This window comes from Mobula hypostoma, chromosome 28 (assembly GCF_963921235.1).
Source record: "Mobula hypostoma chromosome 28, sMobHyp1.1, whole genome shotgun sequence".
In the NCBI taxonomy this organism is placed as follows: Eukaryota; Metazoa; Chordata; class Chondrichthyes; order Myliobatiformes; family Myliobatidae; genus Mobula; species Mobula hypostoma.
Genome location: NC_086124.1, coordinates 36,161,081 through 36,184,976, shown reverse-complemented (window position 1 = coordinate 36,184,976; position 23,896 = coordinate 36,161,081). Strand labels below are relative to the sequence as shown.

Here is a 23,896-nt window from a genome sequence, read left to right as displayed (position 1 = left end):
GATGGGCTGAAGGGCCTGTTTCTGTGCTGTACTTTTCTATGATTCTATGGCAGGCAAGCTCACCAACATCCCTACTTTCTGAAAAGAGCTGCACATCAATATTCACCAACTCCTACAGATGTGCAGTAGAGACCCTCCTAACAAGCTGCATCACTGCACTGTGCAGGACAGGAAGACTCAACAACGGGTGGTCAAAACTGCCCAGTGCATCACTGGAGCCATCCCATCTGTCATCAGGGACATATATACAGAAAGGTGTCGGAAAAGGGCCAGTAACATCGGGAAGGATCCCACCCATTCTACTCATTGACGGTTTGTCCCACTGCGATCAAGGAGGAATCATCTGAAACTGCTTTGACAAGGAGAGCGGAAGAACTCGATGCCACAGCACTGTGCCTTCGGTTGCCGCCCCTCTCTCGCCTCGTGCCTGACCCACAGCTCTCCCACTCACTTGGCTGGGACGAAGGGGGGTGAAGGCTTTCCAATAACAGACTGCGTTTGGTCGATTAATTTAATGTATTTGCTTAAAAATGCAGGAGCGACGTGAATGTTCCAGTCATTGCAATCGAAAATAAAACTGAGAAGGCCTTCAAAATGGGCAAAAGCGGTGAGGCAGAACAGACTGGAGAGGGGCAGGGGGCAGAGAGGGAGGGGGCAGGGGGCAGAGAGGGAGGGGGGCAGGGGGTAGAGAGGGAGGGGGGAAGGGGGTAGAGAGGGAGGGGGCAGAGAGGGAGAGGGAGAGGGGGTAGAGAGGGAGGGGGCAGAGAGGGAGAGGGGCAGAGAGGGAGAGGGGCAGAGAGGGAGGGGGCAGGGGCAGAGGGGCAGGCGGAGAGGGAGGGGGGCAGGGGTAGAGAGGGAGCGGGAGAGGGGGTAGAGAGGGAGGGGGCAGGGGGTAGAGAGGGAGGGGGCGGAGAGGGAGGGGGCAGGGGGTAGAGAGGGAGGGGGCAGAGAGGGAGGGCGAGAGGTAGAGAGGGAGGGGGCAGAGAGGGAGGGGGAGAGGGGCGGGGGGTAGAGAGGGAGGGGGCAGGGGGTAGAGAGGGAGGGGGAGGGGGCAGGGGGTAGAGAGGGAGGGGGAGAGGGGCAGGGGGTAGAGAGGAAGGGGGCAGGGGGTAGAGAGGGAGGGGACAGGGGCTAGAGAGGGAGAGGGGCAGGGGGTAGAGAGGGAGGGGGCAGGGGTAGAGAGGGAGGGGGCAGGGGTAGAGAGGGAGGGGGTAGGGGCTAGAGAGGGAGAGGGGCAGGGGGTAGAGAGGGAGGGGGGCAGGGGGTAGAGAGGGAGGGGGGGCAGGGGGTAGAGAGGGAGGGGGGGCAGGGGGTAGAGAGGGAGGGGGCAGAGAGGGAGGAGGCAGAGAGGGAGGGGGAGAGGGGCAGGGGGTCGAGAGGGAGGGGGCGGAGAGGAGGGAGGGGGCAGGGGGTAGAGAGGGAGGGGGCGGAGAGTGAGGGGGCGGAGAGGGAGGGGGCAGGGGGTAGAGAGGGAGGGGGCAGAGAGGGAGGGGGCAGAGAGGGAGGGGGAGAGGGGCGGGGGGTAGAGAGGGAGGGGGCAGAGAGGGAGGGGGCAGGGGGTAGAGAGGGAGGAGGAGAGGGGCAGGGGGTAGAGAGGGAGGGGGGCAGGGGGTAGAGAGGGAGGGGGAGAGGGGCAGGGGGTAGAGAGGGAGGGGGAGAGGGGCAGGGGGTAGAGGGGCGGGGGGAGAGAGGGAGGGGGCAGGGGGTAGAGAGGGAGGGGACAGGGGCTAGAGAGGGAGAGGGGCAGGGGGTAGAGAGGGAGAGGGGCAGGGGGTAGAGAGGGAGGGGGGCAGGGGTAGAGAGTGAGGGGGCAGGGGCTAGAGAGGGAGGGGGCAGGGGCTAGAGAGGGAGGGGGCAGGGGCTAGAGAGGGAGAGGGGCAGGGGCTAGAGAGGGAGGGGGGCAGGGGGTAGAGAGGGAGGGGGGCAGGGGGTAGAGAGGGAGGGGGGGCAGGGGGTAGAGAGGGAGGGGGCAGAGAGGGAGGAGGCAGAGAGGGAGGGGGAGAGGGGCAGGGGGTAGAGAGGGAGGGGGCAGAGAGGGAGGGGGAGAGGGGCGGGGGGCAGAGAGGGAGGGGGCAGAGAGGGAGGGGGAGAGAGGCAGGGGGTAGAGAGGGAGAGGGGCAGGGGGTAGAGAGGGAGGGGGACGGGGAGAGGGGCAGGGGGTAGAGAGGGAGGGGGTAGAGAGGGAGGAGGCAGAGAGGGAGGTGGAGAGGGGCAGGGGGTAGAGAGGGAGGGGGAGAGAGGCGGGGGGGAGAGAGGGAGGGGGCAGAGAGGGAGTGGGAGAGAGGCAGGGGGTAGAGAGGGAGAGGGGCAGGGGGTAGAGAGGGAGGGGGCAGAGAGGGAGGGGGAGAGGGGCAGGGGCGGAGAGGGAGGGGGTAGAGAGGGAGGAGGAGAGGGGCAGGGGTAGAGGGGCGGGGGGAGAGGGGCAGGGGTAGAGGGGCAGGGGTAGAGGGGCGGGGGTAGAGAGGGAGGGGGGAGGGGGCAGGGGTAGAGAGGGATGGGGAGAGGGGCAGGGGTAGAGAGGGGGGGAGAGGGGCAGGGGTAGAGGGGGGGGAGGGGGTGGGGGTAGAGGGGGGGAGGGGCAGGGGGCAGAGAGGGAGGGGAGAGGGGCAGGGGGCAGAGGGGGAGAGGGAAGAGGGGCGGGGGTAGAGAGGGAGGGGGAGAGGGGCAGGGGCAGAGAGGGAGAGGGGAGAGGGGCAGGAGGCAGAGAGGGAGAAGGACAGGGAGCAGAGAGGGAGGTGTGTGTGTATAAGGTTTTAGCCTAAAATGTCGACTGTTTATTCATTTCTATCGATGTTGCCTAACTTGCTGACTTCCTCCAGCATTTTGTGTTACTTAGATGTAGAGAGAGTTGCAGGGAGCGAAACAAGGGACATTGAGAGAATGGGGCAGGGGCAGAGGGATTGAGAGGGAGAGAGAGAGAATGAGGGTCAAGGCAAGGGGGAGAAAGAAGGGTTGTGACAGAGAAAGGGGTCAGAGAGATCTGTGAGGGGCATTCTGAAAGCCCAGACCAGACGAGGAATTTCTCCCTGCAAGCTCCTTCGCACACTCTCAGCTTGGAGGGTTGGGGAAGACAAACTGAGCTCAGGAGAGGTGGCCTCAGCTCTCCCACCCACCTACCCACCCCACCTCCCGTCACTCCCCTGCCGACTGGGGCTGAGGCCCGGCTGGGTCCTGTTCTGGGGGGGTGTCTCGGCCGCTGGCGGCTTCCCCGTCTCGGCCGCTTGAGGCCTCCCCGTCTCGGCCGCTGGAGGCCTCCCCGTCTCGGCCGCTGGTGGCCTCGCCGTCTCGGCTCTCACCCTCCTCCTCCTCCGAGTTCTCCAGCGATCCTTCGAGTTGCAGGGCACGGCGGGTGAGTCGAGTGCTGAGGGCCACGTGGGCACCCCTCCTGGGGCAGGGAGAGAGACACACAGTGTTGGACACTGAGGAGGCAGCTCTGTACACAAGGGAACGGTATCAGAAGTACTCACACGAGGGAGGGGCATGGGAGGGAGTGAGGGTGGAGCCGGCAACGCAAAATAAACAGAGTGAAACCAGCTTGTGCATGTACACACATCTGAACATAGACACATACACGTACACTCACCTGAACATAGACACATACATGTACACACACCTGAACATAGACACACACATATACACGCACCTGAACATAGACACATACATGTACACTCACCTGAACATAGACACATACACGTACACACACCTGAACATAGACACATACATGTACACTCACCTGAACGTAGACACATATACACTCACCTGAACGTAGACACATACACACACCTGAACGTAGACACACACATATACACACACCTGAACACAGACACATACATGTAAACTCACCTGAACATAGACACATACACGTAAACTCACCTGAACATAGACACATACACGTACACTCACCTGAAAATAGACACACGTGCACACCTGAACATAGACACATAAATGTACACACTCTGAATATACAGACACACACATCAACACACACCTGAATATAGATGCATACACTGAACATACAGACACACATATCTGAACCCAGACACACAAACACACATCTGAGCATACACACACATGTTCACATAACTGAACATACACATGTGCACACACCCGAACATAGACACACATGTACACACATCTGAACATATAGACACACATATATACACACACCTGAGCATAAACACATGTACACAAAACTGAACACAGACACACACATGTATGCACACCTGAACAGACACATACGTGTACATACCTGAACACACACACACACCAGTATACACACCTGAATGGCCACATATGTACACACAACTGACCACAGACAGACACATGTACGGACACCTAGACACACGCATGTACACAAAACTGAACATAGACAGACATGTACACACACCTGAACATGCATAGTGCCAAGAGCAGTTGGTTGAAGAACACAGACTGTCTGACCCTGTCCCTCGCCCACTGAACTCACACATGTCACTCATCTGATCCGGATGCATCACGGCTCGGTACGGCAACTGCTCTGCCCGGGACCACAGGAAACCGCAGAGAGTTGTGGAAACAGCTCAGCACATCACGGAAACCAGCCTCCCCTCCATGGACTCTGTCTATACTTCCCACTGTCTCAGTAATACAGCCAGTGTGATCAAATACCCCACCCACACCGGACATTCTCTCTCCCCACCCCCCGCCCCCGTCGGGCAGAAGATACAAAAGCCTGAAAGCACGTCCCACCAGACTCCAGGACAGCTTCTACCCGCTGTTATCAGACTATTGAACGGTCCCCCAGTACGAGGACAGCTTCTACCCCGCTGTTATCAGACTATTGAACGGTCCCCCAGTACGAGGACAGCTTCTACCCCGCTGTTATCAGTCTATTGAACGGCCCCCCAGTACGATAAGATGGACTCTTGACCTCACAATCTACCTCGTCGTGACCCTTGCAGCTTATTGTCTGCCTGCACTGCCCTTTCTCTGTAACTGTAACACTTTATTCTGCACTCTGTGTTTAGAACATAGAACAGCACATCACAGAAACAGGCCCTTTGGCCCACAATGTAGTACCAAATCAATTAAACTATTAATAAAATGCTAAATTAAACTAATACCTTCTGCCTACACGATGTCCATCTCCCTCCGTTCCCCGTACACAATGTCCATCTCCCTCCATTCCCCATACACAATGTCCATCTCCCTCCGTTCCCCGTACACAATGTCCATCTCCCTCCATTCCTCATACACAAGGTCCATCTCTCTCCGTTCCCCGTACACAATGTCCATCTCCCTCCGTTCTCCGTACACAATGTCCATCTCCCTCCATTCCCCATACACAATGTCCATCTCCCTCCATTCCCCGTACGCAATGTCCATCTCCCTCCATTGCCCGTACAGAATGTCCATCTCCCTCTGTTCTCCATACACAATGTCCATCTCCCTCCATTCCCCATACACAATGTCCATCTCCCTCCGTTCCCCGTACACAATGTCCATCTCCCTCCATTCCCCATACACAATGTCCATCTCCCTCCATTCCCCATACACAATGTCCATCTCCCTCTGTTCCCCGTAGACAATGTCCATCTCCCTCCATTCCCCATACACAATGTCCATCACTCTCCATTCCCCGTACATAATGTCCATCTACCTCTATTCCCTGTAAACAACATCCATCTCTCTCTGTTCCACAGAACCATAGAATATCACAGCACAGAAACAGGCCTTTTGGCCCTTCTTGGCTGTGCTGAACCATTTTTTTGCCTAGTTCCACTGACCTGTACCTGGACTATATCCCTCCATACACCGCTCATCCATGTACCTGTCCCAAGTTTTTCTTAAATGTTAAAAGTGAGCCTGCATTTACCACCTCATCTGGCAGCTCATTCCATACTCCCACCACTCTCTGTGTGAAGAAGCCTCCCCTAATGTTCACTTTAAACTTTTCCCCCTTCACCCTTAACCCATGTCCTCTGTTTTTTTTTCCGCCCTAGCCTCAGTGGAAAAAGCCTGCTTGCATTCACTCTATCTATACCCATCATAATTTTATATACCTCTATCAAATCTCCCCTCATTCTTCTACGCTCCAGGGAATAAAGTCCTAACCTCTGTAACTGAGTTTCTCAAGTCCCGGCAACATCCTTGTAAACCTTCTCTGCACTCTTTCAATCTTATTTATATCCTTCCTGTAATTTGGTGACCAAAACTGCACACAATACTCCAAATTCGGCCTCACCAATGCCTTATACAACATCACCATTATATTCCAACTCTTATACTCAATACTTTATGATTTATAAATGCCAATGTACCAAAAGCTCTCTTTACGACCCTATCTACCTGTGACGCCACTTTTAGGGAATTTTGTATCTGTATTCCCAGATCTTCTGTTCTACTGCACTCCTCAGTGCCCTACCATTAACCCTGTATGTTCTACCTTGGTTTGTCCTTTCAAAGTGCAATACCTCACACTTGTCAGTATTAAACTCCATCTGCCATTTTTCAGCCCATTTTTCCAGCCGGTCCAAGTCCCTCTGCAGGCTTTGAAAACCTTCCTCACTGTCTACTACACCTCCAATCTTTGTATCATCAGCAAATTTGCTGATCCAATTTACCACATTACCATCCAGATCATTGATATAGATGACAAATAACAATGGACCCAGCACTGATCCCTGTGGCACACCACTAGTCACAGGCCTCCACTTGGAGAAACAATTCTCTACTACCACTCTTTGGCTTCTACCATTGAGCCAATGTCTAATCCAATTTACCACCTCTACATGTATACCTAGCGACTGAATTTTCCTAACTAACCTCCCATGCGGGACCTTGTCAAAGGCCTTACTGAAGTCCATGTAGATAATATCCACTGCCTTCCCTTCATCCACTTTCCCAGTAACCTCCTCGAAAAGCTCTAATAAACATGACCTGCCACGCACAAAGCCATGCTGACTCTCCCTACTAAGTCCCTGTCTATCCAAATAGTTGTAGTTCCTATCTCTTTGTACTCCTTCCAATAATTTACCTACTACCGACGTCAAATTTTACCCGCCTATAATTTCCTGGATTACTTTTAGAGCCTTTTTTAAATAACGGAACAACGTGAGCTATCCTCCAATCCTTTGGCACCTCACCCGTAGATACTGACATTTTAAATATTTCTGCCAGGGCCCCTGCAATTTCAACAGTAGTCTCCTTCAAGGTCCGAGGGAATAGCCTGTCAGGTCCTGCGGATTTATTAGATTAGATTAGATTATGAGGACAGGCAGTCCTCTTTTATTGTCATTTTGTAATGCATGCATTAAGAAATGATACAATTCGTTCCTCCAGAATGATATCACAAGACGAACCAAGACTAAAAAAAACTGACAAAAACCACATAATTATAACATATAGTTACAACAGTGCAAAGCAATACCGTAATGTGATGAAGAACAGACCATGGCCACGGTAAAAAAAAAGTCTCAAAGTCTCTCAAAAGTCCCATCATTTGACGCAGATGGTTGAAGGGAGAAACTCTCCCTGCCATGAGCTTCCAGCGCCGCAAACTTGCCGATGCAGCATCCTGGAAGCACCTGACCAGAGATTTATCCACTCTGATCTGCCTCTAGATAGCAAGCACCTCCTCCTCTTCAATCTGTATAGGTTCCATCACCTCACTACTTGTTTGCCTTATTTTCATTGACTCCATGCCAGTTTCCTTACTAAATACAGACGCAAAAAACCCATTTAATATCTCCCCCATTTTTTTGGTTCCATACATAGCCGACCACTCTGATCTTCAAGAGGACCGATTTTATCCCTTACTATCCTTTTGCTCTTAATATACCTGTAGAAGCTCTTTAGATTATCCTTCACCTTGATTGCCAAAGCAACGTCATGTCTTCTTTTAGCCCTCCCGATTTCTTTCTCAAGTATTTTTTGCACTTTTTATACTCCTCAAGCACCTTATTTGCTCCCTGTTCCCTATACATGTCATACATCTCTCTCTTCTTCTTTATCAGAGTTCCAATATCCCTTGAGAACCAAGGATCCTTATTCACTCAGCCTTTAATCCTGACAGGAACATACATACACACTGTGCACTCTCAAAATTTCTCCTTTGAAGGCCTCCCACTTACCAATCACATTCTTGCCAGAGAACAACCTGTCCCAATCCACACTTTTTAGATCCTTTCTCATTTCTTCAAATTTGGACTTTTTCCAGTTTAGAACCACAACCCGAGGACCAGATCTATCTTTATTCATCATCAAGTTGAAACTAATGGTGTTATGATCACTGAAACCAAAGTGCTCCCCTACACACACTTCCGTCATCTGTCCTAACTCGTTTCCTAATAGGAGATCTAATATTGCATCCTCTCTAGTTGGTACCTCTATATATTAATTTAGAAAACTTGCCTGAACACATTTTACAAACTCTAACCCGTCTAGACCTTTAACAGTATGGGAATCCCAATCAATATGTGGAAAATTAAAATCCCCTACTATCACAACTTTATGTTTCCTGCAGTTGTCTGCTATCTCTCTGCAGATTTGCTCCTCCAATTCTCGCTGACTATTAGGTGGTCTATAATACAACCCCATTACTGTGGTCATACCTTTCCCGTTTCTCAGCTCCACCCATAAGGACTCAGTAGACAAGCCCTCTAATCTGTTCTGCCTGAGCACTGCTGTAACATTTTTCCTGACTTGCAATTCGAAACCCACCGCCCCCCCCCCGGCCATTCCTCTGCCTCTATCACACCTGAAACATCAGAACCCTGGAACATTAAGCTGCCAGTCCTGCCCCTCCTGTAGCCAAATTTCACTAATGGCTATAATGTCGTAATTCCATGTGTCAATCCACACCCTCAGCTCGTCAGCCTTCCCCACAATACTCCTTGCACTGAAATAGACACACCTCAGAAGATTACCACTCACAACCCTTGTATTTGTGACTTTGCATGAACTTTTAACATCATTGATTCTCACCCCAGCTCCACTATCTGCTCTGGCACTCTGGTTCCCATCCCCCTGTGAATCTAGTTTACACCCTCCCCAATAGCACTAACAAACCTCCCTGCAAGGATATTAGTCCCCTTGTAGTTCACGTGTAACCCGTCTCTCTTGTACAGGTCCCACCTGCAACAGAAGAGGACCCAATGATCCTGAAATCTGAAACTCTGCCCCCTACACCAGTTCCCCAGCCACGTGTTCATCCGCCAGAGCATCCTATTCTTACCCTCACTGGCACGTGGCACAGGTAGCAATCCTGAGATTACCACCCTCGAGGTCCTGCTTTTGAACTTCCTACCAAGCTCTCTATACTCACTCTCCAGGACCTCCTCACTCTTCCTTCCTATGTCATTGATACCGATGTGTACCATAACATCTGGCTGATCACCCTCCCACTGCAGAATGTTGTGCACGCGATCAGAGACATCCTTGACCCTGGCACCCGGGAGGCAACAAACCATCCCTGTACACAATGTCCATCTCCCTCTGAACCCCATACACAATGTGCATCTCCCTCCGTTCCCCGTACACAATGTCCATCTCTAATGTCAATCTCCCTCCGTTCCCCGTACACAATGTCCATCTCTACTGTCAATCTCCCTCCGTTCCCCGTACACAATGTCCATCTCCCTCCGTTTCCCGTACACAATGTCAATCTCCCTCCGTTCCCCATACACAATGTCCATCTCCCTCCATTCTCTGTACACAATGTCCACCTCCCTCCATTCCCCGTACACAATGTCCATCTCCCTCCGTTCCCCATACACAATGTCCATCTCCCTCCGTTCCCCATACACAATGTCCATCTCCCTCCGTTCCCCATACAGAATGTCCATCTCCCTCCATTCCCCGTACACAATGTCCATCTCCCTCCGTTCCCCATACACAATATCCATCTCCCTCTGAACCCCATACACAATGTCCATCTCCCTCCATTCTCTGTACACAATGTCCACCTCCCTCCATTCCCCGTACACAATGTCCATCTCCCTCCGTTCCCCATACACAATGTCCATCTCCCTCCGTTCCCCATACACAATGTCCATCTTCCTCCGTTCCCCATACACAATGTCCATCTCCCTCCGTTCCCCATACACAATGTCCATCTTCCTCCGTTCCCCATACACAATGTCCATCTCCCTCCATTCCCCATACAGAATGTCCATCTCCCTCCATTCCCCGTACACAATGTCCATCTCCCTCCGTTCCCCATACACAATATCCATCTCCCTCTGAACCCCATACACAATGTCCATCTCCCTCCACTCCATGTACAACGTCCATCTCCCTCTGTTCCCCGTACACAATGTCAATCTCCCTCCGTTCCCCATACACAATGTCCATCTCTAATGTCAATCTCCCTCCGTTCCCCGTACACAATGTCCATCTCCCTCCGTTCCCCTACACCTCCATCTCCTCCGTACACAATGTCCATCTTCCTCCGTTCCCCAAACACAATATCCATCTCCCTCCATTCCCCATACACAATATCCATCTCCCTCCGTTCCCCATACACAATGTCCATCTCCCTCCATTCCCCGTACACAATGTCAATCTTCCTCCATTTCCCGTCCACAATGTCCATCTCCCTCCGTTCCCCATACACAACATCCATCTCTCTCCGTTCCCCATACACAACGTCCATCTCCCTCCGTTCCCCATACACAACGTCCATCTCCCTCCATTCCCCATACACAATGTCCATCTCCCTCCGTTCCCCAGACACAGTGTCCATCTCCCTCCGTTCCCCATACACAATGTCAATCTCCCTCTGAACCCCATACACAATGTCCATCTCCCTCCGTTCCCCATACACAACATCCATCTCTCTCCGTTCCCCATACACAACGTCCATCCCTCTCCGTTCCCCGTACACAATGTCCATCTCCCTCCGTTCCCCGTACACAATGTCAATCTCCCTCTGTTCCCCATACACAACATCCATCTCTCTCCGTTCCCCATACACAACGTCCATCCCTCTCCGTTCCCCGTACACAATGTCCATCTCCCTCCGTTCCCCGTACACAATGTCAATCTCCCTCTGTTCCCCATACACAATGTCCATCTCCCTCCGTTCCCCATACACAATGTCAATCTCCCTCCGTTCCCCATACACAATATCCATCTCCCTCCGTTCCCCATACACAATGTCCATCTCCCTCCATTCCCCGTACACAATGTCCATCTTCCTCCGTTCCCCAAACACAATATCCATCTCCCTCCATTCCCCATACACAATATCCATCTCCCTCCGTTCCCCATACACAATGTCCATCTCCCTCCATTCCCCGTACACAATGTCAATCTTCCTCCATTTCCCGTCCACAATGTCCATCTCCCTCCGTTCCCCATACACAACATCCATCTCTCTCCGTTCCCCATACACAACGTCCATCTCCCTCCGTTCCCCATACACAACGTCCATCTCCCTCCATTCCCCATACACAATGTCCATCTCCCTCCGTTCCCCATACACAATGTCCATCTCCCTCCATTCCCCGTACACAATGTCAATCTTCCTCCATTTCCCGTCCACAATGTCAATCTCCCTCTGAACCCCATACACAATGTCCATCTCCCTCCGTTCCCCATACACAATGTCCATCTCCCTCCGTTCCCCATACACAACATCCATCTCTCTCCGTTCCCCATACACAACGTCCATCCCTCTCCGTTCCCCGTACACAATGTCCATCTCCCTCCGTTCCCCGTACACAATGTCAATCTCCCTCTGTTCCCCATACACAATGTCCATCTCCCTCCGTTCCCCATACACAATGTCAATCTCCCTCCGTTCCCCATACACAATATCCATCTCCCTCCGTTCCCCATACACAATGTCCATCTCCCTCCATTCCCCGTACACAATGTCCATCTCCCTCCGTTCCCCATACACAATGTCAATCTCCCTCCGTTCCTCATACACAATATCCATCTCCCTCCGAACCCCATACACAATCTCCATCTCTCTCCGTTCCCCGTACACAATGTCCATCTCCCGCCGTTCCCCAAACACAATGTCCATCTCCCTCCATTCCTCATAGGCAATATCCATCTCCCTCCATTCCCCATACACAATATGCATCTCCCTCCATTCCCCAAATACAATGTCCATCTCCCTCCGTTCGCTGTACACATGTCCATTTCCCTCCATTCCCCAGACACAGTGTCCATTCCCTCCATTCCCCGTACACAATGTCCATTTCCCTCCGTTCCCCATACACAATATACATCTCCCTCCATTCCCCAAATACAATGTCCATCTCCCTCCGTTCGCTGTACACAATATGCAACTCCCTCCATTCCCCAAATACAATGTCCATCTCCCTCCATTCCCCAGACACAGTGTCCATCTCCCTCTGTTCCACAGACACAGTGTACATCTCTCTCTGTTCCCTGCACATCTATGTGTCTAAGAGGCTTTTAAGGAGATGTTATGTATCTGACTCCAAACCCCTTGGCAGTACATCCCAGGCCCCCACGACTCTGTGTAAAGAAAAAACTTGCCCTTCATGTCTCCTTTCAACTTTCCCCCTCTCACCTGAAATGCAAGCCCTCTCGTATTAGATCTTTCCACCCTGGGGGAACAGATTCCATCTGTGCCTCTCGTAATCTTATAAAGCTCTATCAGATCTCTCCTCAGCCTCCGACACTCCAGAGAAAACAACCCAAATTTGTCCACCCTCTCCATGTAGCTCACGCCCTCGAATCCAGGCAGCATCCTGGTGAGCCTCTTCTGCCCCTCTCGAAAGCCCTGCCCACCAACCCTTCCTGGAACGAGGAGACCAGAACTGCACACAATACTCCGAGAGTGGACTGAACGTGGTTTTGTACAGCTGCAACGTGACTTCCCGTTTGTCTCTGTCTATGCCACACTTAAAGGGAAGGGAGAGGGGAGCAGGAGGTGCAAGCAGGGAGAGGAGAGGCAGCTGGGAAAAGGTGAAAATGGAGGGGGTTGGATGGAAGGAGGATAGTGGTGGGCGGGAGAGTGGGGGGGGTGAGGGGGGAGAGAGAGGAGGAGAGAGGTCAGGGACAGAGAGGTTGATGGAAGGAGGGTGAGGCGACAGAGAGAGGAGAGGGAATGGGAAGAGAGACAGGAGGGAGAGAGAGACGGAGGTGGATAGAGAGGGGATGGGAGAAAGATAGGAGGGAGGCAGTGAAAATGGGAGAGAGGAAGAGGGAGACGGAGAGGGGTGAGGAAGGCAGAGAAGGGAGGAAAGAGAAAGGAAGGAGAGGGAGGGGAGAGAGGGGGAGGGAGAGAGAGGGGATCAGGGAGAGTGAGGGGATCAGGGAGAGTGAGGGGGGTAGGGAGAGTGAGTGTTTAGGGAGAGTGAGGGGATCAGGGAGAGTGAGGGGGTAGGGAGAGTGAGGGTGTAGGGAGTGTGAGGGAATCAGGGAGAATGAGGGGATCAGGGAGAGTGAGGGAATCAGGGAGAGTGAGGGGGTAGGAAGAGTGAGGGGATCAGGGAGTGTGAGGGGGTAGGGAGTGTGAGGGGGTAGGGAGAGTAAGGGGATCAGGGAGAGCGAGGGGGTAGGGAGAGCGAGGGGGGTAGGGAGAGTGAGGGGGGTGGGGAGAGAGGGGTAGGGAGAGTGAGGGGTGTAGGGAGAGTGAGGGGTGTAGGGAGAGTGAGGGGGTAGGGAGAGTGAAGGGATCAGGGAGAGTGAAGGGATCAGGGAGAGTGAGGGGGTCAGGGAGAGTGAGGGGGTCAGGGAGAGTGAGGGGGGTAGGGAGAGTGAGGGGGGTAGGGAGAGTGAGGGGGGTAGGGAGAGTGAGGGGGTAGGGAGAGTGAGGGAGAGTGAGGGGATCAGGGAGAGTGAGGGGATCAGGGAGAGTGAGGGGGTAGGGAGAGTGAGTGGGTAGGCGAGTGAGGGGGTAGGGCGAGTTAGGGGGTAGGGAGAGTGAGGGGGTAGGCAGAGTGAGGGGGTAGGGAGAGTTAGGGGGTAGGGAGAGTTAGGGGGTAGGGAGAGTGAGGGGGTAGGGAGAGTGAGGGGGTAGGGAGAGTGAGGGGGTAGGGAGAGTTAGGGGGTAGGGAGAGCGAGGGGGGTAGGGAGAGTGAGGGGGTAGGGAGAGTGAGGGGGTAGGGAGAGTGAGGGGGTAGGAAGAGTGACGGGGTAGGGAGAGTTAGGGGGTAGGGAGAGTGAGGGGGTAGGGAGAGTGAGGGGCTAGGGAGAGTGAGGGGATAGGGAGAGTGAGGGGATAGGGAGAGTGAGGGGGTAGGGAGAGTGAGGGGGTAGGGAGAGTGAGAGAATCAGGAAGGGTGAGGGAATCAGGAAGAGTGAGGGAATCAGGGAGAGTGAGGGAATCAGGGAGAGTGAGGGGGTAGGCAGAGTGAGGGGGTAGGAAGAGTGAGGGGGTAGGAAGAGTGAGCGGGTAGGAAGAGTGAGGGGGTAGGAAGAGTGAGGGGGTAGGGAGAGTGGGGATCAGGGAGAGCGAGGGGGGTACGGAGAGCGAGGGGGTTAGGGAGAGTGAGGGGGTCAGGGAGAGTGAGGGGGTAGGGAGAGTGAGGGGGTAGGGAGAGTGAGGGGGCAGGGAGAGTGAGGGGGCAGGGAGAGTGAGGGGATCAGGGAGAGCGAGGGGGTAGGGAAAGTGAGCGGGTAGGAAGAGTGAGGGGGTAGGGAGAGTGAGGGGGGTAGGGAGAGCGAGGGGGATAGGGAGAGTGAGGGGGTCAGGGACAGTGAGGGGATCAGGGAGAGTGAGGGGGTAGGGAGAGTGAGGGGATCAGCGAGAGTGAGGGGGAAGGGAGAGTGAGGGGGCAGGGAGAGTGAGGGGGCAGGGAGAGTAAGGGGTAGGAAGAGTGAGGGGGCAGGGAGAGTGAGGGGGCAGGGAGAGTGAGGGGGCAGGGAGAGTGAGGGGGAAGGGAGAGTGAGGGGGCAGGGAGAGTGAGGGGGCAGGGAGAGTAAGGGGTAGGAAGAGTGACGGGATCAGGGAGAGTGAGGGGGTAGGGAGAGTGAGGGGATCAGCGAGAGTGAGGGGGAAGGGAGAGTGAGGGGGCAGAGAGAGTGAGGGGGCAGGGAGAGTGAGGGGGCAGGGAGAGTAAGGGGTAGGAAGAGTGACGGGATCAGGGAGAGTGAGGGGATCAGGGAGAGTGAGTGGGTAGGGAGAAAGAGGGGGAAGGAGAGAGAGGGGAAGGAGGGAGAAAGGAGAGGGAAAGGGAGGAGGAGGGAGGGGGAAGGAGAGAGGGGGGTCAGGGAGAGTGAGGGGATCAGGGAGTGTGAGGGGGTAGGGAGAATGAGGGAGTAGGGAGAGTGAGGGGATCAAGGAGTGTGAGGGTGTAGGGAGAGTGAGGGGGTAGGGAGAGTGAGGGGGTAGAGAGAGTGGGGATCAGGGAGAGTGAGGGGTTTGGGAGAGTGAGGGAAACAGGGAGAGTGAGGGGGTAGGGAGAGTGAGTGGGTAGGGAGAGTGAGAGAATCAGGAAGGGTGAGGGAATCAGGGAGAGTGAGGGGGTAGGCAGAGTGAGGGGGTAGGAAGAGTGAGGGGGTAGGGAGAGTGAGGGGGTAGGGAGAGTGAGGGGGTAGGGAGAGTGGGGATCAGGGAGAGCGAGGGGGTAGGGAGAGCGAGGGGGGTAGGGAGAGTGAGGGGGTAGGGAGAGTGAGGGGGCAGGGAGAGTGAGGGGATCAGGGAGAGCGAGGGGTGTAGGGAGAGTGAGGGGGTAGGGAGAGTGAAGGGATCATGGAGAGTGAGGGGGTAGGGAGAGTGAAGGGATCAGGGAGAGTGAGGGGGTCAGGGAGAGTGAGGGGGTCAGGGAGAGTGAGGGGGGTAGGGAGAGTGAGGGGGTAGGGAGAGTGAGGGGATCAGGGAGAGTGAGGGGATCAGGGAGAGTGAGGGGGTAGGGAGAGTGAGTGGGTAGGCAGAGTGAGGGGGTAGGAAGAGTGAGGGGGTAGGGAGAGTGAGGGGGTAGGGCGAGTTAGGGGGTAGGGAGAGTGAGGGGGTAGGCAGAGTGAGGGGGTAGGGAGAGTTAGGGGGTAGGGAGAGTGAGGGGGTAGGGAGAGTGAGGGGGTAGGGAGAGTGAGGGGGTAGGGAGAGTTAGGGGGTAGGGAGAGCGAGGGGGGTAGGGAGAGTGAGGGGGTAGGGAGAGTGAGGGGGTAGGGAGAGTGAGGGGGTAGGAAGAGTGACGGGGTAGGGAGAGTTAGGGGGTAGGGAGAGTGAGGGGGTAGGGAGAGTGAGGGGCTAGGGAGAGTGAGGGGATAGGGAGAGTGAGGGGGTAGGGAGAGTGAGAGAATCAGGAAGGGTGAGGGAATCAGGAAGAGTGAGGGAATCAGGGAGAGTGAGGGAATCAGGGAGAGTGAGGGAATCAGGGAGAGTGAGGGGGTAGGCAGAGTGAGGGGGTAGGAAGAGTGAGGGGGTAGGAAGAGTGAGGGGGTAGGAAGAGTGAGGGGGTAGGGAGAGTGGGGATCAGGGAGAGCGAGGGGGGTACGGAGAGCGAGGGGGTTAGGGAGAGTGAGGGGGTCAGGGAGAGTGAGGGGGCAGGGAGAGTGAGGGGGCAGGGAGAGTGAGGGGATCAGGGAGAGCGAGGGGGTAGGGAGAGTGAGCGGGTAAGAAGAGTGAGGGGGTAGGGAGAGTGAGGGGGGTAGGGAGAGCGAGGGGGATAGGGAGAGTGAGGGGGTCAGGGACAGTGAGGGGGTCAGGGACAGTGAGGGGATCAGGGAGAGTGAGGGGGTAGGGAGAGTGAGGGGATCAGCGAGAGTGAGGGGGAAGGGAGAGTGAGGGGGCAGGGAGAGTGAGGGGGCAGGGAGAGTGAGGGGGCAGGGAGAGTAAGGGGTAGTGACGGGATCAGGGAGAGTGAGTGGGTAGGGAGAAAGAGGGGGAAGGAGAGAGAGGGGAAGGAGGGAGAAAGGAGAGGGAAAGGGAGGAGGAGGGAGGGGGAAGGAGAGAGGGGGGTCAGGGAGAGTGAGGGGATCAGGGAGTGTGAGGGGGTAGGGAGAATGAGGGAGTAGGGAGAGTGAGGGGATCAGGGAGTGTGAGGGTGTAGGGAGAGTGAGGGGGTAGGGAGAGTGAGGGGGTAGGGAGAGTGGGGATCAGGGAGAGTGAGGGGTTTGGGAGAGTGAGGGAAACAGGGAGAGTGAGGGGGTAGGGAGAGTGAGGGGGTAGGGAGAGTGAGGGGGTAGGAAGAGTGAGGGGGTAGGGAGAGTGAGGGGGTAGGGAGAGTGGGGATCAGGGAGAGCGAGGGGGGTAGGGAGAGCGAGGGGGGTAGGGAGAGTGAGGGGGTAGGGAGAGTGAGGGGGCAGGGAGAGTGAGGGGATCAGGGAGAGCGAGGGGTGTAGGGAGAGTGAGGGGGTAGGGAGAGTGAAGGGATCAGGGAGAGTGAAGGGATCAGGGAGAGTGAGGGGATCAGGGAGAGTGAGGGGGTAGGGAGAGTGAGTGGGTAGGCAGAGTGAGGGGGTAGGAAGAGTGAGGGGGTAGGGAGTGTGAGGGGGTAGGGAGTGTGAGGGAATCAGGGAGAATGAGGGGATCAGGGAGAGTGAGGGAATCAGGGAGAGTGAGGGGGTAGGAAGAGTGAGGGGATCAGGGAGTGTGAGGGGGTAGGGAGTGTGAGGGGGTAGGGAGAGTAAGGGGATCAGGGAGAGCGAGGGGGTAGGGAGAGTGAGGGGGGTGGGGAGAGAGGGGTAGGGAGAGTGAGGGGTGTAGGGAGAGTGAGGGGTGTAGGGAGAGTGAGGGGGTAGGGAGAGTGAAGGGATCAGGGAGAGTGAGGGGGTCAGGGAGAGTGAGGGGGGTAGGGAGAGTGAGGGGGTAGGGAGAGTGAGGGGATCAGGGAGAGTGAGGGGATCAGGGAGAGTGAGGGGGTAGGGAGAGTGAGTGGGTAGGCAGGGCGAGTGAGGGGGTAGGAAGAGTGAGGGGGTAGGAAGAGTGAGGGAATCAGGGAGAGTGAGGGGATAGGAAGAGTGAGGGGGTAGGGAGAGTGGGGATCAGGGAGAGTGAGGGGTTTGGGAGAGTGAGGGAAACAGGGAGAGTGAGGGGGTAGGGAGAGTGAGTGGGTAGGGAGAGTGAGAGAATCAGGAAGGGTGAGGGAATCAGGGAGAGTGAGGGGGTAGGCAGAGTAAGGGGGTAGGAAGAGTGAGGGGGTAGGGAGAGTGAGGGGGTAGGGAGAGTGAGGGGGTAGGAAGAGTGAGGGGGTAGGGAGAGTGAGGGGGTAGGGAGAGTGGGGATCAGGGAGAGCGAGGGGGGTAGGGAGAGCGAGGGGGGTAGGGAGAGTGAGGGGGTAGGGAGAGTGAGGGGGCAGGGAGAGTGAGGGGATCAGGGAGAGCGAGGGGTGTAGGGAGAGTGAGGGGGTAGGGAGAGTGAAGGGATCAGGGAGAGTGAAGGGATCAGGGAGAGTGAGGGGATCAGGGAGAGTGAGGGGGTAGGGAGAGTGAGTGGGTAGGCAGAGTGAGGGGGTAGGAAGAGTGAGGGGGTAGGGAGTGTGAGGGGGTAGGGAGTGTGAGGGAATCAGGGAGAATGAGGGGATCAGGGAGAGTGAGGGAATCAGGGAGAGTGAGGGGGTAGGAAGAGTGAGGGGATCAGGGAGTGTGAGGGGGTAGGGAGTGTGAGGGGGTAGGGAGAGTAAGGGGATCAGGGAGAGCGAGGGGGTAGGGAGAGTGAGGGGGGTGGGGAGAGAGGGGTAGGGAGAGTGAGGGGTGTAGGGAGAGTGAGGGGTGTAGGGAGAGTGAGGGGGTAGGGAGAGTGAAGGGATCAGGGAGAGTGAGGGGGTCAGGGAGAGTGAGGGGGTCAGGGAGAGTGAGGGGGGTAGGGAGAGTGAGGGGGTAGGGAGAGTGAGGGGATCAGGGAGAGTGAGGGGATCAGGGAGAGTGAGGGGGTAGGGAGAGTGAGTGGGTAGGCAGAGTTAGGGGGTAGGGCGAGTGCGGGGGTAGGCAGAGTGAGGGGGTAGGGAGAGTTAGGGGGTAGGGAGAGTGAGGGGGTAGGGAGAGTGAGGGGGTAGGGAGAGTGAGGGGGTAGGGAGAGTTAGGGGGTAGGGAGAGCGAGGGGGGTAGGGAGAGTGAGGGGGTAGGGAGACTGAGGGGGTAGGGAGAGTGAGGGGGTAGGGAGAGTGAGGGGGTAGGAAGAGTGACGGGGTAGGGAGAGTTAGGGGGTAGGGAGAGTGAGGGGGTAGGGAGAGTGAGGGGCTAGGGAGAGTGAGGGGATAGGGAGAGTGAGGGGGTAGGGAGAGTGAGGGGGTAGGGAGAGTGAGGGGGTAGGGAGAGTGAGAGAATCAGGAAGGGTGAGGGAATCAGGAAGAGTGAGGGAATCAGGGAGAGTGAGGGAATCAGGGAGAGTGAGGGGGTAGGCAGAGTGAGGGGGTAGGAAGAGTGAGGGGGTAGGAAGAGTGAGGGGTTAGGAAGAGTGAGGGGGTAGGGAGAGTGAGGGGGGTAGGGAGAGCGAGGGGGATAGGGAGAGTGAGGGGGTCAGGGACAGTGAGGGGGTCAGGGACAGTGAGGGGATCAGGGAGAGTGAGGGGGTAGGGAGAGTAAGGGGATCAGCGAGAGTGAGGGGGAAGGGAGAGTGAGGGGGCAGGGAGAGTGAGGGGGCAGGGAGAGTGAGGGGGCAGGGAGAGTAAGGGGTAGGAAGAGTGACGGGATCAGGGAGAGTGAGGGGATCAGGGAGAGCGAGAGGGGTAGGGAGAGCGAGGGGGATAGGGAGAGAGGGGTGGGGAGAGTGAGGGGGTAGGGAGAGTGAGGGGATCAGGGAGAGTGAAGGGATCAGGGAGAGTGAGGGGGGTAGGGAGAGTGAGGGGGTAGGGAGAGTGAGGGGGGTAGGGAGAGTGAGGGGGTAGGGAGAGTGAGGGGGTAGGGAGAGTGAGGGGATCAGGGAGAGTGAGTGGGTAGGGAGAAAGAGGCGGAAGGAGAGAGAGGGGAAGGAGGGAGAAAGGAGAGGGAAAGGGAGGAGGAGGGAGGGGGAAGGAGGGAGGGGGAAGGAGAGGGGGGGGGTCAGGGAGAGTGAGGGGATCAGGGAGTGTGAGGGGGTAGGGAGAATGAGGGAGTAGGGAGTGTGAGGGGATCAGGGAGTGTGAGGGTGTAGGGAGAGTGAGGGGGTAGGGAGAGTGAGGGGGTAGGGAGAGTGGGGATCAGGGAGAGTGAGGGGTTTGGGAGAGTGAGGGAAACAGGGAGAGTGAGGGGGTAGGGAGAGTGAGTGGGTAGGGAGAGTGAGAGAATCAGGAAGGGTGAGGGAATCAGGGAGAGTGAGGGGGTAGGCAGAGTGAGGGGGTAGGAAGAGTGAGGGGGTAGGGAGAGTGAGGGGGTAGGGAGAGTGAGGGGGTAGGGAGAGTGAGGGGGTAGGGAGAGTGGGGATCAGGGAGAGCGCGAGGGGGTAGGGAGAGTGAGGTGGCAGGGAGAGTGAGGGGATCAGGGAGAGCGAGGGGGGTAGGGAGAGCGAGGGGGGTAGGGAAAGAGGGGTAGGGAGAGTGAGGGGGTAGGGAGAGTGAGGGGGTACGGAGTGTGAGGGGATCAGGGAGAGTGAGGGGGTAGGGAGTGTGAGGGGATCAGGGAGAGTAAGGGGTAGGGAGAGTGAGGGGGTAGGGAGAGTAAGGGGTAGGGAGAGTAAGGGGTAGGAAGAGTGACGGGATCAGGGAGAGTGAGGGGGTAGGGAGAGCGAGGGGGATAGGGAGAGAGGGGTAGGGAGAATGAGGGGGTAGGGAGAGTGAGGGGATCAGGGAGAGTGAAGGGATCAGGGAGAGTGAGGGGTCAGGGAGAGTGAGGGGGGTTCGGAGAGTGAGGGAGTAGGGAGAGTGAGGGGATCAGGGAGAGTGAGGGGGTAGGGAGAGTGAGGGGGTAGGGAGAGTGAGGGGATCAGGGAGAGTGAGTGGGTAGGGAGAGTGAGGGGGTAGGGAGAGTGAGGGGGTAGGGAGAGTGAGGGGGTAGGGAGAGTTAGGGGGTAGGGAGAGTGAGGGGGTAGGCAGAGTGAGGGGGTAGGGAGAGTTAGGGGGTAGGGAGAGTGAGGGGGTAGGGAGAGTGAGGGGGTAGGGAGAGTGAGGGGGTAGGCAGAGTGAGGGGGTAGGCAGAGTGAGGGGGTAGGGAGAGTGAGGGGGTAGGGAGAGTGAGGGGGTAGGGAGAGTGAGGGGGTAGGGTGACGGGGTAGGGAGAGTTAGGGGGTAGGGAGAGTGAGGGGGATAGGGAGAGAGGGGTAGGGAGAATGAGGGGGTAGGGAGAGTGAGGGGGTAGGGAGAGTGAGGGGATCAGGGAGAGTGAGGGGGTAGGCAGAGGTAGGGGGTAGGAAGAGTGAGGGGGTAGGGAGAGTGGGGATCAGGGAGAGCGAGGGGGGTACGGAGAGCGAGGGGGGTACGGAGAGCGAGGGGGTTAGGGAGAGCGAGGGGGTTAGGGAGAGCGAGGGGGTAGGCAGAGTGAGGGGGTAGGGAGAGTTAGGGGGTAGGGAGAGTTAGGGGGTAGGGAGAGTGAGGGGGTAGGGAGAGTGAGGGGGTGGGGAGAGTGAGGGGGTAGGGAGAGTGACGGGGTAGGGAGAGTGAGGGGGTAGGGATAGTGAGGGGGTAGGGAGAGTGATGGGGTAGGGAGAGTGATGGGGTAGGGAGAGTGAGGGGGTTGGGAGAGTGAGGGGGTTGGGAGAGTGAGGGGGTTGGGAGAGTGAGGGGATAGGGAGAGTGAGGGGATAGGGAGAGTGAGGGGATAGGGAGAGTGAGGGGGTAAGGAGAGTGAGGGGGTAGGGAAGGGTGAGGGAATCAGGAAGAGTGAGGGAATCAGGGAGAGTGAGGGAATCAGGGAGAGTGAGGGGGTAGGCAGAGTGAGGGGGTAGGAAGAGTGAGGGGGTAGGGAGAGTGGGGATCAGGGAGAGCGAGGGGGGTACGGAGAGCGAGGGGGTTAGGGAGAAGTGATGGGGTAGGGAGAGTGAGGGGGTAGGGAGAGTGATGGGGTAGGGAGAGTGAGGGGGTTGGGAGAGTGAGGGGGTTGGGAGAGTGAGGGGATAGGGAGAGTGAGGGGATAGGGAGAGTGAGGGGGTAAGGAGAGTGAGGGGGTAGGGAAGGGTGAGGGAATCAGGAAGAGTGAGGGAATCAGGGAGAGTGAGGGAATCAGGGAGAGTGAGGGGGTAGGCAGAGTGAGGGGGTAGGAAGAGTGAGGGGGTAGGGAGAGTGGGGATCAGGGAGAGCGAGGGGGGTACGGAGAGCGAGGGGGTTAGGGAGAGTGAGGGGGTCAGGGAGAGTGAGGGGATCAGGGAGAGTGAGGGGATCAGGGAGAGTGAGGGGGTAGGGAGAGTGAGGGGGAGGGAGAGTGAGGGGATCAGGGAGAGCGAGGGGGGTAGGGAGAGCGAGGGGGTCAGGGACAGTGAGGGGGTCAGGGACAGTGAGGGGGCAGGGAGAGTGAGGGGGCAGGGAGAGTGAGGGGATCAGGGAGAGTGAGGGGGTAGGGAGAGTGAGGGGGTAGGGAGAGTGAGGGGATCAGGGAGAGTGAGGGGGTAGGGAGAGTGAGGGGATCAGGGAGAGTGAGGGGATCAGGGAGAGTGAGGGGGTAGGGAGAGTGAGGGGATCGGAGAGTGAGGGGGTAGGGAGAATGAGTGGGTACGGAAAGTGAGTGGGTAGGGAGAGTGAGGGGGTAGGGAGAGTGAGTGGGTAGGGAGAGTGGGCAGGGAGTGGGAGAGGCAAGGGTAAGAGAGGAGATGAGGAGAGAGATGGGGAAGAGAGAAGAGGAGGGAGGGAGAGGGTGAGAGATGGGAGGGAAAGAGAGGGGAGAGAGAGACGGGAAGGGAGAGATGGGGACGGAAAGAGGATGTAGAGAGAGGGGGAGCCATGAGGGAGAGAGTTTGGTGAGGGACAGTGCGGGGCGTGTGAGAGAGTGGGGTTAGGGAGAGAGTGAGAGGGGAGTGAGGGCGAGGGAGAGAGATGGGGAGGGAGAGAAGAGGGGAGAGAGGGAGGAGGGGAGGGAAAGAGGAGGTAGGGAGGGGGAGTGAGAGGTGAGGGGAGGGAGTGACGGGATGGATGAGAGGGATAAGGGAGATGGAATGTGGGAGGAAGAGGGGAGAGAGATGAGGTGAGGGACAGTGAGGGGGAGGGAGAGGGATGGTGAGAGAGGTGAGGAGGGAGAGAGGGGCGAGGGAGAAAGATGGGTTAGGGAGAGCGGGTGGAGGGAGAGGGATGGGGAGAGAAGGAAGGGAGAGAGACAGAGGGGGAGTGAGGAGGGAGAGAGAGGAGGGAGAGAGGGGAGAGAGGGGAGGGAGAGGGGGAGAGAGGGGGAGAGAGGGGGAGAGAGGGGGAGAGAGGGGGAGAGAGGGGGAGAGAGGGGGAGAGAGGGGAAGAGGGGGGAAGAGGGGGGGAGAGGGGGGAGAGGAGAGGGGGAGAGGGGAGGGGGAGAGGGGAGGGGGAGAGGGGAGGGGGAGAGGGGAGGGGAGAGAGGGGAGGGGAGAGAGGGGAGGGGAGAGAGGGGAGGGAGAGAGAGTGGAGGGAGAGAGGGGAGGGAGAGGGGAGGGGGAGAGGGGAGGGGGAGAGGGGAGGGGGAGAGGGGAGGGGGAGAGGGGAGGGGGAGAGGGGAGGGGGAGAGGGGAGGGGGAGAGGGGAGGGGGAGAGAGGGGAGGGAGAGAGGGGAGGGAGAAAAGGGAAAGAGGGGTGGAGAGAGGGCAGGCGATGGAAGTGGGGGACAGACAACGAGAGACTGTCAGCAAGGTGAAGCCACACTCACACTCATCCACACACGAGAAACCGAGGCACCTACTTGCCGTGGAGTCGTTCGAGTCTGCTGCAGTTCAGAGAGAGAGGGAGAGGGCGGGATAGAGAGGAGGGGAGGAAGGATAGAGAGGGTGGGTGGAAAGAGCGAGGGAGGGAGGGAGAGAGAGAGAGAGAGAGATGTGAAGCAGGCCCACCAGCAGGAACCGACCCTGTTCCCTCCCTCGGCCCTGGCATACCTCAGCTTGCTCCTGAGGGTGCTGACCTCCCGGTTCATGGCCTCAGCAGTCTCGGTCACATCCTCCAGCTCCCTCTGCAGCTTGCGTCTTGAGCTG

At 57.1% G+C, this 23,896-nt stretch overlaps 1 protein-coding gene across 7 annotated transcripts in view; it reads right to left on the bottom strand.

Moving 5' to 3' along the window:
• Nucleotides 1–2,459: 2,459 nt before the first annotated feature.
• Nucleotides 2,460–23,896, bottom strand: part of LOC134339037 (myosin-10-like) — a 277,554-nt gene continuing 256,117 nt past the window's right edge. For 5 of the 7 annotated variants that reach the window (XM_063035301.1, XM_063035304.1, XM_063035306.1 and 2 more), the window contains 3 exons: nt 23,801–23,896; nt 23,611–23,634; nt 2,460–3,385 (listed from right to left, as the gene is read on the bottom strand). The exon at nt 23,801–23,896 is cut by the window's right edge and continues 77 nt beyond it. In XM_063035301.1, the coding sequence (XP_062891371.1) occupies nt 3,133–3,385; nt 23,611–23,634; nt 23,801–23,896 (373 nt within the window). In that variant the 3' untranslated portion in view covers nt 2,460–3,132. The remainder of the gene's footprint in view (nt 3,386–23,610; nt 23,635–23,800) is intronic. The other 2 variants (XM_063035302.1, XM_063035305.1) reach the window with 2 other exon arrangements.